General features: G+C 53.6%; 1 protein-coding gene across 3 annotated transcripts in view; it reads right to left on the reverse strand.

The window, feature by feature from the left end:
* Nucleotides 1-3,429: 3,429 nt before the first annotated feature.
* CTNNBL1 (catenin beta like 1) overlaps nucleotides 3,430-15,588 on the reverse strand; it is a 161,126-nt gene continuing 148,967 nt past the window's right edge. For 2 of the 3 annotated variants that reach the window (XM_080813370.1, XM_080813371.1), the window contains exons 15-16: nucleotides 15,326-15,398; nucleotides 3,430-5,255 (exon numbers count right to left, since the gene is read on the reverse strand). In XM_080813370.1, coding sequence (XP_080669496.1) covers nucleotides 5,167-5,255; nucleotides 15,326-15,398 — 162 coding nt within the window. In that variant the 3' untranslated portion in view covers nucleotides 3,430-5,166. Of the gene's footprint in view, nucleotides 5,256-15,095; nucleotides 15,399-15,588 lie in introns of those variants that run through there. The other variant, XM_080813369.1, reaches the window with a different exon arrangement.

Raw genomic sequence — 15,588 nt, forward strand, 5'->3', positions numbered from 1 at the left:
GAATCTGTTTCTGCATCATTCGAGGACTGGGGGAACCTGCCGGAAGGGGAGGCAATGCGTCCTAGAACAAGCTCTGTGACTAGACGTGACGCCAAGCTCCCAGAAAGCAGAGGAATCCACATGCGTGTGATTCTGCCGGGTTCTGCCACGGCCAGGAGCTCATTCAGCCCGTGCCCTGGGGACGGTCTCAGCATCCCCAAAGGCTCGTTTTACCCAGCCCCTGCCCCTTTGCCTGTGCGATTCCCTCTGTCTCAAAGGACTACCTCTTATTTTTTGAGACTCATGGCCCTCTTAAGACCCCTGTGAACGTCACTTGAGGTAACAGATATTGTGCACTGTCCTGGCTTTCCTGATCCCTCCTGTCAGGTTTGGGGACCCTCTCTGTCTCTCGTGTCTCTTAAAGCTCGTTATCGCTTCCTCGGGACACCGTGTTGGGCAACTGTGGGGAGTTAACTTCAGGCTGGTGTGCGCGCCCCCCCGTGCCCAGCACGAGGCCCTGTCCAGAGCAGGTGTGCAGCGGACATGCCCTGGGCAGGGTGGGGAGGGAGTGGGAGCAGGAAGACGTGCCCTGGGAGGTTACAGTGACATGCAACATGGGTTGGGGGGTGCAGAAGAGGAGTCTGAGCTCAGTGGACAGGTGGGGGGCAAGTAGATGGGGGAAGGTAGACAAGGATCCTCACTACAAGCTGCTGGAAGGCGGCTCCTCCTCCCCATTGCTGTAGAGAGAAAGCCTAACCTTCCAGATGTTTCTTGGACTTCCCTCTTCGCATGGTGGAGCAGCCAGGGCCACACTCATGTGACTGCCTATCTCCAGCCAGGAAACCTGGCCTTGGGCCCCCCACCCAGGCGAGTGTCACAGCCAGCTGCCCAGATGTGGGAGCGAGGGGCTCAGGGAGCCGGGGCCTACACAGCCACCATGGGCTCCCGTCACAAGGCCATCAACGGGCTGCTTCTCTGGGGCTTCTTGCACAAGTGCACCAAAGGCTTCTGCCTCTGATGCATTCTGTACGGACGGAACGGGGAGGGGGGGCTCCCCAGCGGCCTGCTGCCACTCTCCAACCTCCCTCGAGCCCCTTCTCTGCCAGTTGGTTGGGAGACAGGGCGGCTCTGAGGTCAGGAGTATGGAATTCAGAGCCAGTCTGCTTCTGTTCTGGGCCCAGATTTGTCACTTTGTAAGCCACAGGCCCTGGCGTCTCGTGTCATCTGTGAAAGGGGGCTGATGACAAAGTACTTACCCTTAGGAATGAGGGTGCCATGAACTGATTTGAGAGAAGCATGAGCTCACAGAATGGGCTCGATGAGTACTAGCTAATACGTCCATGTGCAATCAATTCATCCTTCCAAAACACTAGATGACTTCACTCCTAGGAGAAATGCAATTGAAGACGCAACCACTGTTGCCATCAGACAGGCTGAGACGCCAGGGCAGGCGCCGTGCTCGGTGGGGGGAGCGTGGGGGGGGGGCCCACAGGCCGTCGATGGAGGGCGGGCCACGTGGCAGCAGGTATCACAGTGAAAAACGCGCATTCTGACTCAGCAATTCTGCTTGGGAGTTTAAACTCACACGTGTGTGAAACGGCCAAGGATGTTCACTGCAGCATTTTAACGGCCAAAGATTGGAGACACCCAAACGTCCCTGAATGTGATTAGTGGAATCACGTGTGCCCCTGCCATAGTCGAGCTCAGCGACGGAAGGAGCGGGGCCATTGGGTGCGTACAGCGGGTGCAGAGCAACAGCAAGACTCAGGACGGGGGGCATGATATGCTCCCGTTTGCGTTACATACGTTTTTATTCACTTAAAAACACATCCCTGAAAGGACAGTCTGGCTATGCAGCAGTGGCTGCTTCTGGGGAAGGGTGCTGTGGGGCGGGGGCGGGGGGCCGGTAATCACACACGGAATGCCCTCGCAGACCTTCTCAAGTTTACACCAAGGGCATGCGTCACCTGATCAAGAAAAAGGGGGCTGGAGGAGCACCTGTCTTTTCCACAGCACAGAGAATGGTGGCCCAGCGCTGAGACACCAGCCACTTTCCATGTGGACCAAGGAGGAAGACAGGTTGAAGACTGTGGTTCTGCTCTTACCTTTGCTGTTGGGTAAGAAAATCTAATCAGGAAGTTTTTGCCTTTAGGAAAGTGAGTCTTGCCTCTCTGTCAACACTAAATTGACGCTCTTGGTAATGGCAGAGGATGCCCCCCGGGCATGGGTGCTTTGGTGGGGGGTGACCCAAGAAGGGTGGCTTCTAGCTCCCCCGACAAAATGCTCCCCCCCAGATAAAGGAGGAGTGTAGCCTGTATAACAATCTCTTTAAATTAGACATGACCCATCTCGCTGCCACTGAACTCAGGCATGCGGACCAGCACGGAGCAGCAGGCTGTGAGGGAAGAGGTAAGTGACATCCTTGCTTCCCTCGTGAAGAAATTCTAATCCTGCTTAAAGGCTACTTTACTCCCGTGTTTGGATAGGAAAAGACATACCGCCCTGCTGGGATGGTGGGTGCCGGTACCACACAGCTATGGGCACAAGGATGGCCATGGGGGGCTTTGCTTGAAGGGAAGAGTTTGGGAGCCCCAACAGTGGACAGACGTGGAAGTCAAGTTCAGAACTTCATATGGCATGGGTGGCCTTTACTGGATGCCCAAGAAGTCCTTCTGGAGGGGTTGGGGCTGCTTGACGAGGCAGATAGGGTCTCAGCAATGAGCAGACACAAAAGGTAGGCCCACACCCCAGGAGCCGATGGGTTAGCAAGGTTGGTAATGAGTATCTTTACCTTGTTCTTAACAGCTTTTCTTAGCCCTGTGCAGTGGGTTGTTAAAATCAGAAAGCAGAGGGTCAAGATTTCTCCTCATTCCGTCTAACTAGTTCCTGCAGGACCTCTGAACTACAACCCCTTCTGAATCCTAAGGGATTATGCCTCATGTTCCCCCCACCCAAAGCCTCCTGTCACAAAACTGATAGAAAAGGGGACCCACTTCCTCATTTGTGAAGTGAAGACAGGAGTTGAAACCTCCTTTTGGCAGAAGGACTTGTCAAACAAGCCCCAGGAGGCACCCCTACGTGGGAAGCAAGGTGGAGTGGAGCCACTGTGGTTGAAGCGGGGTGAGGGCCCCGAGCCCGGTCCACCGTCTTTTCTGTGCTGGCTTCTGATGCGCTTCTGGGAAACCTGGAGCCTCAGGAAAAGGCGGCTGGACAGAACTTCTCTGGATGGAAGACCGGGCAACAGTGGCTGCCTCCAGGGGAAGGGGGGTCTAGGGGTCGGGATGTGGGAGAGGAGACGGCTGGCTGCCTACCTTTCTGTCGAATTTTGAACTTCCGTACAGCATACAAGCCTCACCTGGCTAAAAACAAAGAGAATTTAAGAAAGAGGATAATGCTGAAGGACTAATGCTCTCTGAAGTATCATCCTTAATTCAAGAAGTCTCTGATTCTGCAGGTTACATCTGGACATGCTTTATTCTTTGTGAATTCATTACACCACATATCGACAGTGGAACCGATCGAAGTGTCATGTCAGTCAGTGATCCGTGGTGGTCTCCCAGACGAAGCAGCGGGTGGGGGGGAGAGCGCAGCCTGCACAGGCAGGCAGACGTGGCTGTGAGCGCAGGTGCTGCTGCTTCTCGGGCCCAGAACCTCGCACAAGTCCCTCACCCTCTCTGGGACCCCAGTCTCCGCTCTCGTGAGTGGGGGGTAACGATGCCAGCAGGGCTGTCGCGCATGTTAAAAGAATGGATGCACAGCAAGAAACACATAGCAGGTGTTCGATACACGGGCACTACCGTAGTTACAGGAAAGTGAAATAAAAACACCAAACACCTAAATCCAAAACAACACTATAAGGCCATTCTGATTCTGGCTAGGTCCTGCGGCAACACCCACCCCACGACAAGCACGGGCATGCTGTCCCGTTTCCCGCTGGGTTGACAAGAGCACCAGGCAGGCAGGGTGGTCTTACTCGATGCCCTCCCAGTTGCCCGATACTGGGCACGACGCAGGTGCCATCTTATTCGGCGTCCCCTTAGGCGGCTGCCCAGAACGGCAACCGGGTCTCCCCTGGCTCGCTGACTGTGGCCGGATGCTGGGGGCCGCTTGCAGCCCTATACTTGGGGCTTGATGAGAAGAGCTGGGCCGCTTGGCAGTGCTGGCCACGGGCACAGGCAGGGTGTGCGGCAGCCCCGTAGCCTATGTGCTGACCCTGGGCCATTTTAATGAAATGCCGCTTTTCTGAATTGGCTCATCTTCTACCTCGCTCACAAGGACGCTTTTCTTTGGGACACGCTAAAAGCATGCTAACGGCCCGCTGACTTCCGTAAAGGAGGAGAGCCATTTTCTCACACCCTGTGTAAAATGAGTGGGACTCCAATGCTGAAGCCCCAGCACGTGGGGGGAAGAACAAAGGAAATCCTACTTCTAAGGCTCCCACTATGTGCGGCATGCTCAGATGACTCCGCTCGCCCCCCTCCGCACCACCCCTCCTCTGCAGAGGAAGGAAGGTAAACTGGCAGGCACGGCTGGAATTTGGGCCCAAGGCCTGTTTACTTCCGGCAGTGGCGCTCACCCTGATGCATGGAGCTGCCCGGGAGTTAGAGCCCAGCCCGGCACCCGGCCATACCCCAGATCCCGATCTCATCATCCTGGGGTGGGGCCTGATGAGGACGTGTTTGTTCACACTCCCCTCCCAACCAGTGGCTCCGACGGATGCCCGGGTCTGGGATGCTATTCCAAGGTCTGTGCTCTGGGTGGCAGGGGCCTCGCTGGGCCATGGAGGCTTCCAGAGCTGCTTCCGCCCGAGCCACATGCCTTGTGTCACTGTTGGGGTCAGGGCTGGACCAGAGAGGTCACCAGTCCCTGTGCTCCCCTTCCCTGCAGGACCACAGAGCAGATGCGCGGCCACGGTGTGCTGCGCCACTGGCTCACTGAGACGCTCTCTGGGCCTCAGTTCCCTCCCAGGGAGAGTGAGGCCCACCACTGAGCTTCCTCAGAGGTGTCCCCGGACAGCTGCTGGGAAAGAGCCAAGGAAAGAGCAGAGGGTACTGCCCTGCTACAAAGAATGCCAGCCAGGAATACCAAAACTAGCTTTAATTCGTCCAAAAGTCACATTGAGCCATGTAAAAACTTTCTGGGATGGAGGCCCAGAGAGAGTCCATGCTGCCTGAGGCCAAGGGGTTTCTAGAAGTTCTCCAGCAAGCCGAGGATGCGCTTCTGCTCGTTCTCCCGGAACTCTGGGCTCCGGCCATCACCGATGTTCTCCGCATACTCTGGGGAGACAAAGGCAGCGTGAGGCGTGGATCCAAGGTGCACGGCTGGGTCCCTACATGCCCTTCCCTAAATCCTGCTCCTGCAGAGGCGTGTGCTGTGCTAAAGACCCCGACGCCAACCACCAGCCCCGCCCCGGGGCAGCTGTGCCCAAACTCCTGGGTCCTGCATTCGAGCAGCTCAGTGATCAGGGCCCAGCTCTCCCGTCCTCACTCAGAGCCCTCCCCAGCCACACCCCTCACCCGAGCACGAGAAGTGGATGCCTGTGACAGGCACGTTCGTTCCGGCCAGTGTTTGTCAGAGTGTGACCCCGACCACCAGCAGCAGCAGCAGCAGGCAGCAACTTGTTAGAAAGGCAGATTGTGGGGCCCAACTCAGACCCACTTATAGACCACGCAGTCCGTGTGAACAAGCCCTTCAGGGAATGATGCACAGAAGTCTGAGAACCACCATTTGAGGCCATGGGGATAAAGTAATGATCAAAAGAGATGAAAATCTCTGCTCTTGGGAAGCCTACTTTCTAGTGGGGAAACAACCAGGTAAATAACAGAGACGGGGGCTGTCAGAAGGCCTCACAGACACGTGATGAAGACGTGAAGTAAACTCCTGTGGGGAGGTCTGCGAGCGAGCGGCAGAGGGCTGGCCAGTGAAGACTGAGCGGGGAGCTCGCCTGGCCCGGTGGAGGGTGAGTGTGGAGATCTGTGTGGCTGGAGCTCCGCACGCGGGACAGGAAGGGGCAGGCACAGACCACAGGGCCTATGCGCTGCTGCAAAGACTTTGGCCTTTCCCCTGCGACCAGAGCTGTGGGAGGGCTCTACTCCAGCAGCTGTGTGGGAGATGCCCTGAAGGGGACAAGGGCAGAAGGAGGGAGATGTGATTTGATGGTGGCTGGAACCAAGAAGGTCACAGTGGGGGCGAGAAGTCTTCAGATCTTACAAGCATTCTGAGGCCAGGCTGGAAGTGGGGTGGTAGAGAGACACGTGGATACTGACACCACCAAGAAGTATGACTGAGTAGTGGAGAAGGTGACAGCAAGCCTCGAACTCCCCCCATGAGGTGACCAGGTGCTGCATCACCAAGGGGGGGGGTCAGGGTACAGTCCCCTGAGGTGAGATGCAAACAGCTGGAAGCTTTTAGGTAAATGGGGAGGTGGGAGAAACAATGGTGTCGAGATGCCCCTACCCTGTCTTCAGTGGCAGGAGGATGTGGGAGAAAAGAGCCACCACGGGAGAGGGGGGTTCCAGAGCACAAAGGCAAGGAGAATGCTCCAAGAGGGAGGACGATACAGAGGATGACACTGAAGACAGATCCCCAAAGAACACCAGCAGAGCGGCAACGTAGGTCACCATGAGATCCACTTAACCCAGAAATTCCAGCACAATACTTGTAGCTCTCCATTTCATTTTCAGAAGTATCCCCCCTCCAATTATATACTCACCCTGGTTTTAGGAGGTGGGGGCATATGGTGCAGAAATGCTGTGGAACTTAGGGACTGGAGGGCAGGAAATGGGGGGGGGGCTTCCTATAGTGAGTCCCAGGAGGAGGGACACAGAATGTGCCAGAAGGGAAGGAGGCCAGCTTTCTCACTGCCCACAATCCCAGAGGGAAGATGGTGTGACATCATGGGCTGGGTTTGAACCCTGTTTCCAACTCACAATCCTAAGTGACTTTGGGAGGGTCTCCTCTGAAAATGTATGGAAAGTACTTGAAGGAACTAGTATGTCTTGAACATCTGTTACAAGACATACTAGTTCCTTCCTGGAGGCTCCTTTGCTCAGGTCAGCAGAGTCATGTGTAGAGAGCCCACATATCCTGTAGGTCCCTCTTAAAGGCCATCTTCTTGGTGAACCCTACCTGGTCTTCTCTTCCTCTGGCTCCTGTCGTCAGGCCAGGGTCCCCATCACAGGCCTGACTTCCAGACCACCCTGAACTTGTTCTCCTCTCCCTCCAGATGGGGAGTTTCAGGAAGGCAGAGGCGTGTGCCTTACTTTTGGCTGAATACCCAGCAGAGTCTGGCTGAGAGTCAACTGTCAGTGCGGAGAGGTGCACAAGCTCTCCGAACAGTGGATTAGGGTGATGGCTTGCGTCCCTGCCCCACTCCTCACACTGGGCAGCTTCAGGTAGAACAGAGAACCCTGGGCAAGAGGTTTTTATATAATAAAACATGTGCTGAGCCAAATCAGACAAAGATTGGGGAGAGAAAAGAAAGTGTGCAACTCCTCCCCTGCTCCCTCCCACCCCCACTGTGCTGGGGAATAACTCTGCTCCTGCCACTTCTTCATTTTTCCTCCTCCCTCTTAATGACTTTGGACATGTGCCGGAAAACGGGATTTGGGATTCAGACATGTGCCAGCTGTGTGTCTCCCCTTGGAAATCATCCTCTTCCGTTAGATGCATCCATCACCTCCAGCAGCAAATGGTTGTGATGCCTTCTATTAAAGGCCCCTTAAAGAAAGGGCTGGGGCGATGGGAGAACAGGATCCGGGCTGCGGAGACAGCTACAGGGCCACATGTAAGTGTTATCTCTTACTCACGTGTGAATGATCTAGTAGTTGAGGCCCCAGGAGACAGAGAAATGACCATTATAGCATTTAATACCCCCAGAGGCATGGTCTGGAAGCAAGAGTCTTAATGGATTGAACTAACACTTTGCTCTCCTAATGTATTCTCAGACTCAGGAGGGAGGGAAGTGGAGAAACAGTCTGATCCTTTGGGGCGGTGATTTTCCAACTCAAGCCAGCATCCCTGTAGGGACTTAATCTCTTTCTAGAGACCCACAAGGTAGAGGAAAGCAGAGTCCGTATCAAGGGGATTAGAAAACGCCAAGGCCTTAGAAAATCCAAGCACACAGAGCACCCATCCCATGGCCTGTCTCCCGTGGCTCTCTGTGGGGAAGGAGGAAGCCATCAGATTTGCTGTTATCTGCAAATAGGCAGTGAATGGAACAGGTGCAATGTGGAAGAGGGGCTGTCTCCTCCGCAGTGTGTGCTGGGCGTGTGTGTCTGGTGGCTCATCTGATCTCTGCAGCATCACACAAGGGAGAGAAGCCATTCTGGTTTGCAGACAAGGAAACTGAAGCTTATTAGAGAGCTGGAGCGACGCGCCCAAGTCTGGGACAGTAGAGAGGTTGGGATTCAACCCAAAAGGTGTATGAGTTGGGAAAAAGGCACCTGAAGAGCCAGTGGGTGGGGGAGCCAGTCCCCGAATTGGCATCATCTTCCCTGAGCAATATGCCGCCCAGCCTGCTTTCCATCCTTTGGGGAGAAAAGTGCTCTGTGAGCGCTCCAGAGCAGCCCAGCCTCCTGGGGCTTCTGGCTACAAAGTGCTCCAGAAGGCTAAGACTCCAAAATGCCATGTCCTGTGGGAAAGGGGCCCCAGTGGCCACAGGCGTGGAGCAGGTCAGAATGTCAGAACCGGCAGGGCTCTCAGAAATGTAGTACAATTCTGAAGGCCGGGTGACCAGCCAGCGTCCCACAGCAAGCCAGCCGGAGCTGGGCCCAGAACCAGGTCTGACGAGGCCCCAGTGCTCTTCCACGACCCCTGGCAGCCGGCACAGCTGTGCCATGCGCCCTCTCTCGCCTTCCGCCCCCTACCCCTACTCATTCTTTGTTTCCACAGTAGAATCCTATTTAGAGAAAATCTTGGTGGTGCCAGCTACCTCTGGTTATTACAGCTGCTGCAGCAGTTTATAAATATTGAACAGATCCCTCCCAGAGGTCTTGGGGAAGAGTTCTCTTTGCTTTGTGTGTGTGTGTGTGTGTGTGTGTGTGTGTGTGTGTGTGTGTGTGTCTAAGAAAGGAAGAGAGAATGCAGGAGAAAGAGAGATGCTAGATGAAGGGGGAACTAGGAGTGGGGGAGCTGGGGGAGACTGGGAGAAGAAGAAGAGGGTGAGTCGGGCTGGAGAGAGTGAGAAAGGTGGTTTGCACATCAACTCCCTTCTCTACTGCCCCAGCATGTTCAAATGCTCTTATAATAAAGGCTTTGATGGAGCTCAGAAACAGGCAGCAGTGCTGAACGCATAAATATTAAAGCAAACTTTAGACAGCAGGTTTACTATTCAGACATGGAATACAAGCTGTTCTGTTTATGTTAAACGGGAGAGGGAGGGGCCCCGGGGCTGGCGGATGGGGAGAACTGTCTTCAGGGCAGAGACTTGGGCCGCACTCACAAGCCGGGTTCGGACCCCTGAAACTGAAGCCTCAAATGCTCACCCTTCAAGAAATGCAGGAGGAAGGGGGTGAAGGGAGGAGAAGAATGCCCCTATTTTTCACACTGAAAACTTGGAAGACGCAAGAAACTGGAAAAGGAAAATGCATGTCTAACAGATTCCTTAATGACAGTGACAAGCCTGGAAGGTCTGGTGTCATACTTCCCTAGAAGGACACTCACCTGTAGCTACAGGACACAAGTCCATCAGAAATTCCATTAATGTGACACCCATTTAAAGGAAAAGGATACCATCTGCTTCTCATGCTAACAGGGGTCACGTTCCCATTGTCCTGAGGACACCTGAGTTGCCGGGAAAACACCCTCCCCTCCCCTACCAGGCCCGGAGGAGGAATCTGTCCGGGTGCTGGTCCACCGGCTTTCCTGCCGGCACCTGAGTCCAGGCTGCTGTCACCTCCAGGTCAAAGGATTAGGCCGAGGAAGCCAGGGAAGGAGGCTCCATTTGCTGAGCACATACTATCCCAGACGCCTGACTGCAGCTCGACTTGAGCCTTCCCGAGGGGCAATATTCACTCCAGGTCTGTGTTTTACCGAGAGGAAACCAAGGCTCGAATGCATTATCTACCAACTTAGCCAAAGTTGCACAGAGAGCCAGAATCACACGGGTCTGTGCATCTCCGATCTGTTTCTTGCTGGAGGAGATCACACACGGGTCCCAGCAGCAGAGGCGCTGACATGTAGCAAGCACGTGCTACATGCTGGCCGCGTGTCAGGGCTGCGCGTGCGGACGGCACCTCCCCGGACTCTCACAGAACCTGGTGAGGCAGGTTATCTCCACCTCACAGATGAACGGCTGTGGCTTACAGAGGGTAACGAGCTGCCCAGGGTGAAACGCACGCCTCTCTCCAGGATTCTCTCCTGCCACCGAACACCCTAGTGGTCACAGCAGCCATGATCTGGGGCAAGTCACGCACACATCAACATGTCATCGAAAGAGAAATCCTGTCAGCTTCTGCAGTTTCAAAATTGCAGAGGCAATGCTCAGGCTACCAAGAGCCCCAAATCAACATGGAAATACATGTTTATGAGCTTCTAGAGGAGACTTCAAGCCATAATGAAAAAAACAAATCAAAGGGCCAGGAGCCAATTTCTGAAGGCATTCTGAAGTCTTTGGCTCAGTCTTCTTGCCACCAATAAAAGAGTCTGGGGTCAGTAATCCTCTAAGCTTTCCCCTGCACAACAGCCAAGCAGCCATGTGGTCTTCCGGTAACTTTCGCCAGTGACCAAAACATTGAAGAGACTTGCCAGCAGCTTCCACGGTAACCCCTGGCACAAGTATTTATACTAAACAGTATTTCCAGGTCACAGCTCCCACACCACATCCAAGGAGGTGGCCCCTTGATGATGGGCATCTGTGCCTGCCCCTAAGAGGTCAGTCACGTGCTTCCAGAACCTCCTTGGTCACTTAACCAGCTTCACAGAGACAGAAAGGACAAGGGTGGCTGCCAAGAACCAGGGAAATGGGGGGAGGGGGGACAGGGGGTTTTGAGTACAGAGTTTTGGGTACAGAGTTTCAGTTTTGCAAGATGAAAATTAAAGGTGTGGATAAGTGGTAGTGACGGTCGCAATGGTTATAATGGTAAAGCTGACATATATTTTACTACCACAAAAGAAAGTACTTCCTCTGTGCAGCACCCCTGGACCCTTGTTCCCTTTAATCTGCAGCAGAATGAACCACACCTTCACGATTCCTGCTCTGTCTTCACACTGACTTCATGCTGCCTTGTGTAGTTATCAGTCATTTAACCTGTGATGGGACTGTATGCTCCCAGGGGACAGGGACTCCTAAGTGTCTCGTTCATCTTAGGAGCTCGCCTAGTGCCCTGTGATGCCAACTCAGTGCTCCATAAAAGCGGATGCCTTCAATTTTCTTTCTTAAAAGATGGGAGGACTGGGGGCGCCTGGGTGGCTCAGTTGTTAAGCACCTGCCTTTGGCTCAGGTCATGATCTGGGGTCCTGGGATCGAGCCCCACATTGGGCTCCCTGCTCAGGGGGAAGCCTGCATCTCCCTCTCCCACTCCACTCTGCTTGAATTCCCTCTCACTGTTTCTGTCAAATAAATAAATAAAATCTTAAAAAAAAAAAAAAAAAGATGGGAGGACTGTATAAGCCAATCGACGAAGTTAGAGGTTTCCTTTCTGCCAGATGAAAGACAGACTGTGTATAGTTCTGAGTTTTGATCTGGTTTTCAACACTGTTAGTGACTCAAGTACAAGGCACAAGACTACAGGCAGGAAGACTGTCAGGTCCTCCTGGAGCACACGGTGTGGCCTGCCCTTCTCCAGGGAAGAGACCACCCTCTCCTACGTGCGTGCCCCAGTGCTCAGGCCTGGAGCAGCTGCCAGCTCCAGGGAAGGCTGGACTTTGGGAGCGCCGAGTAAGCAGTCTGCAGAAAGAGGGACTTTAATGAGCCATCAATTATTCCCAGCTTTCTTGGCACCCCCCAATAGAAGAGGAGGGAGGAAAATGGTGAGAAAGGGGACTGAGATACAACGGGAAAAGTCCCCTGCTGGGCTTGCCTCATCAGCGTTTTCCTGGGACCTCAAGGGATACATCAGCTGTCATCCTGCCAGCAAAACTTAGGAAATATGTAGGCCATAAAATCAAAGAAAAAGCTTGCATCTAATTAGTATGTTAAAAAAAAAAAAAAGGAAGCAACCCAAACTGAAAAACAAAATTAAAATCAAAGAGGACAGACTGATGAGCTGGTTTTCTTTATGAGCCTTTGTTTTCACATGCTTTTTGATGGAAGGAAGGGTGGAGGAAGAAGGGGGAGGGAGTGAAGGCTTTCAAAGGGGAGGGCCTGAGCAGAGCCTAGCCATCCACCCCGCCACCAGCTGGCCTGACCCCTTTTCAACACCAACAGGGCCCTGAGGGGCTTGCTGGCTGCAGACAGGCAGACCACCACACGCAGAAGGGCTTCCCCGAGGTGGGAGCGAGCCAGGGTGGGCGCCTGCAGTGCAGAGAGGGTCGATAACCCTTTGATGTCCTGTCCTACCCCTGGGTCTCCTCTCTCTCTGCCTGAAATGAGTCTTTACCCCTGGAACACTTTTTCCAGTCCTGGGAGGAGCCTCTCCCTCCCTGGGAGCCCACAGAATGGCCTGTGCCTCCAGAACTGCTCTTACCACTCTGTTAGCACGGCGTTCCCAACTTCAACCAGCACTTAGCATGCTGTAATTAGTTTCGAGTATCTCTCCCCACCAGACTGTGAACGTCTCAAAAATATGGCTCATGCTCACTCTTCTTTGCCTCTCTAGTTCTGAACACAGAGCCGGGCACTCGGCAAATGCCAGCTGAGAAGCTCCTGGAGCATGTATTTCGCTTGAAGTATGGCTGGTCACTTACATAGCCATGTCCCCCGGATTATAAACCCCAAGAGGGCAGGCGCCGTGCGGCACCCGAGGACAGTATCCAGCACGGTGCTTAGCCCTGAGGAAAAGTCTCGGCAAACATCTGCCAAATTCAGCTTGCACAAAGGTGGGGCTGAAGTTAATATGTAAGATACTCAGTGGGTTCTCCTTGCGTGCCCAGCACGGCTCTGGGGGCTGAGGAGACATGGTGAACAAGCTAGACAACGTCCCTACGTCACAGAGCTTACATTTTCATGTATGAGACATACAAAATGAGTAAACAAAGACATAAATAAAAACAATTACAGATTGTAATAAAGGCTAGGAAGGAAATAAACTGGGTGCTACGATGGGAAGTAACAGATGGAGAGAGCTGCATGGATTCAAGATGGAGTCTAGAGGCGGATCTGGCGGATTTACTACTCTGTGGCTGCGCAGGGCGAAGGAGGGAGAAAGAAAGGCTGGCCCGAGGCTCCGGCACAGCCTGGGGGAAAGAAAGCAACAGCGGACAGGACCAGGAGTGGCGGGAATGCACACCGGCATTTGCGCAGGCTCTTCCATCAGCAAACAAACCTCCGCTCAGCGACCAGTATGTGCCCGACACCCCACGAGGCACTGGGGGGCTAGACGGCGCTCTGAGGGAGACAGAGGCCGGCTCACAACCACCGGAAACTCCGAATAACCTAAGGTATACGTGTGAGGATTTCACAAAGGAAAACATCCACCTACTACGTGTCAGTACCCGTTAAAACACCTTTTCTTCCTCAGAAGATCACTGTTTTGATTGCAGGGATGGAGGTGCAGGAAGAAGCCGAAATGCGAGAGAAGAGCTGAGAGTGATAAAAAGTTCTAATTGAACAAGTGGGCGTTAGTCGGAAATGCCATTTAAGAACCGGAGATGCAAATCACCACAGCTACACCCCGGGGAGGAGGTGGCATGACACGCGCGCATTAATTCAGGTGAACGAGACACGGAGAGGGGAAGGAGCACCCGGGATGCCGCCGTGGAAGGCAGGGTGCTGGGCTCGCTTCGTGAACGGTTTCCCTTTCTGCTTTCTCTGAGGGAGAAAACAAGATTCCAATACCTCAAATTCTCCATCTGCAAAATGGACACGATGGCAGTCCCGCTGGCACCCGCCCGGGGCGGCTGTGCCAAACATGGGGCTTCCTGCTCCCACGCCTTCACACACACCATTCCTTCATTCTGGGATGTCCTGGCCCCAGCTGCTAATACCCACTTCGATGCCACTTTCACAAGACTTACCATACGACTGTAGCCATGCCTCACTTACAGTAACGATGATGACAATTATCATCATCATATTTCATAATATTCATAACAGCTAACATTTACGGAGAACTTATTAAGGGTCGGTATTTCAATCTATCATCTTATTTAATTTTCTCACCCATCCTATGAGATCACAGAACAAATGGGTATCTCGCTCCAGGTAACAGAGCCAGGATTCAGTTCCAGGAGGCGGATCCCAGAGACCATGGCTCTTAACTTCTCTCCACGTTATTATATGTACCATTTATCTTCACATTTCATCCTCCCACCCCAAAATGGGAGTTATAAGCCACTTACAGGCAAACCCTTAGATTAAACCTAGCCTACTCCTTCACCTTAGGAATGGGCAGAATATGGGCCAGGGCGGGAAAATGAAAATCTGCTCATAGTGACCAGTCTGCCCTGGCTCTCTCTGACCTCTGGCAGGAGCTGTACCACGAAGTCCAATACGGGCCTCTACCGCCGTGTGTGTGAGTCTATGCTAAGGGGCCCACGGGCATGGCTGCATCAGAGTCCAGCTCTGGTATCCTTGTGAGTGCGAGCCTGCTCACCACTGCAGGCCTCAGGAGCCACTCCAGCTCAGGAAGGTCCCGAAGATGGCATGGCATCTGAGGGACTCCCTGGGGTAACTGAGGGCAGGGGGGAGGCTCACCTGATCGAGTACTGTCTGGGTGCCAGGCACTACCTACCGCTGGGCACTAGATTGGACGCTGTCATGCAGTGTCTCCTGAACCTTTGCAAAAGTTCTAGATCACACTCACACAGCTGGGGGAAGGCAGGGCCAAGGCTGGACGGCAAGTTTGCTCTTTCCGCCACACTACACCGCCTCAGATTCACTTCCTGTGGTCTTGCAGGATTCTGGGGATTTCCTGTTACTTTCTTGTTTTTTTTCTCTCAAAGAAAGCCATTTCCTTCCACTACATGTAGTTTGCAACTGGATTTTTTGTTTCTTGTTTTGTCTTCTTCTTTCTTTTAAATTCTTAACAAATATTTCTAAGCCTTGCTGCCGCTCGTGTGTTACATGTTCTTTAAATGCTGGAACGGAAGGGTCAGAGGCATAGAATGAATACCTAGACTAGTCTTCGGCATCCTAACAGAGACGATCCGGACACACAGTGCACGTGACAACACACTGAAGCCTGCAGTGCAGAGAATGCTGGGCACCAAATGCCGGGAGCCTCAGACACAAGCAGCACCAACTCACCCTTGATGATGTGTCTGACGATCTTGATGGAGCTCCCCCGCATGTTTAGGATCTGGTGAACCCTCTGGCGAATCTACGAGGAAGGGGGAGGGAGGGGAGAGGAAGGGAAAGCACTGTTTGTCCTGGCAGACACCAGCATCCATCCTGTAGAAAGCATGCACCGCACGCCCACCCCTGATGGAGCGGGCCCACACAGAGCTCAGGGAGGCAAGGAGAGTGGATCCCCTTCTTTCTTGGAGTCTCCGCCCAGGCAGGGGCTCAGG

The sequence above is a fragment of the Martes martes genome (genome assembly GCF_963455335.1).
Source record: "Martes martes genome assembly, chromosome: 9".
Lineage (NCBI taxonomy): Eukaryota > Metazoa > Chordata > Mammalia > Carnivora > Mustelidae > Martes > Martes martes.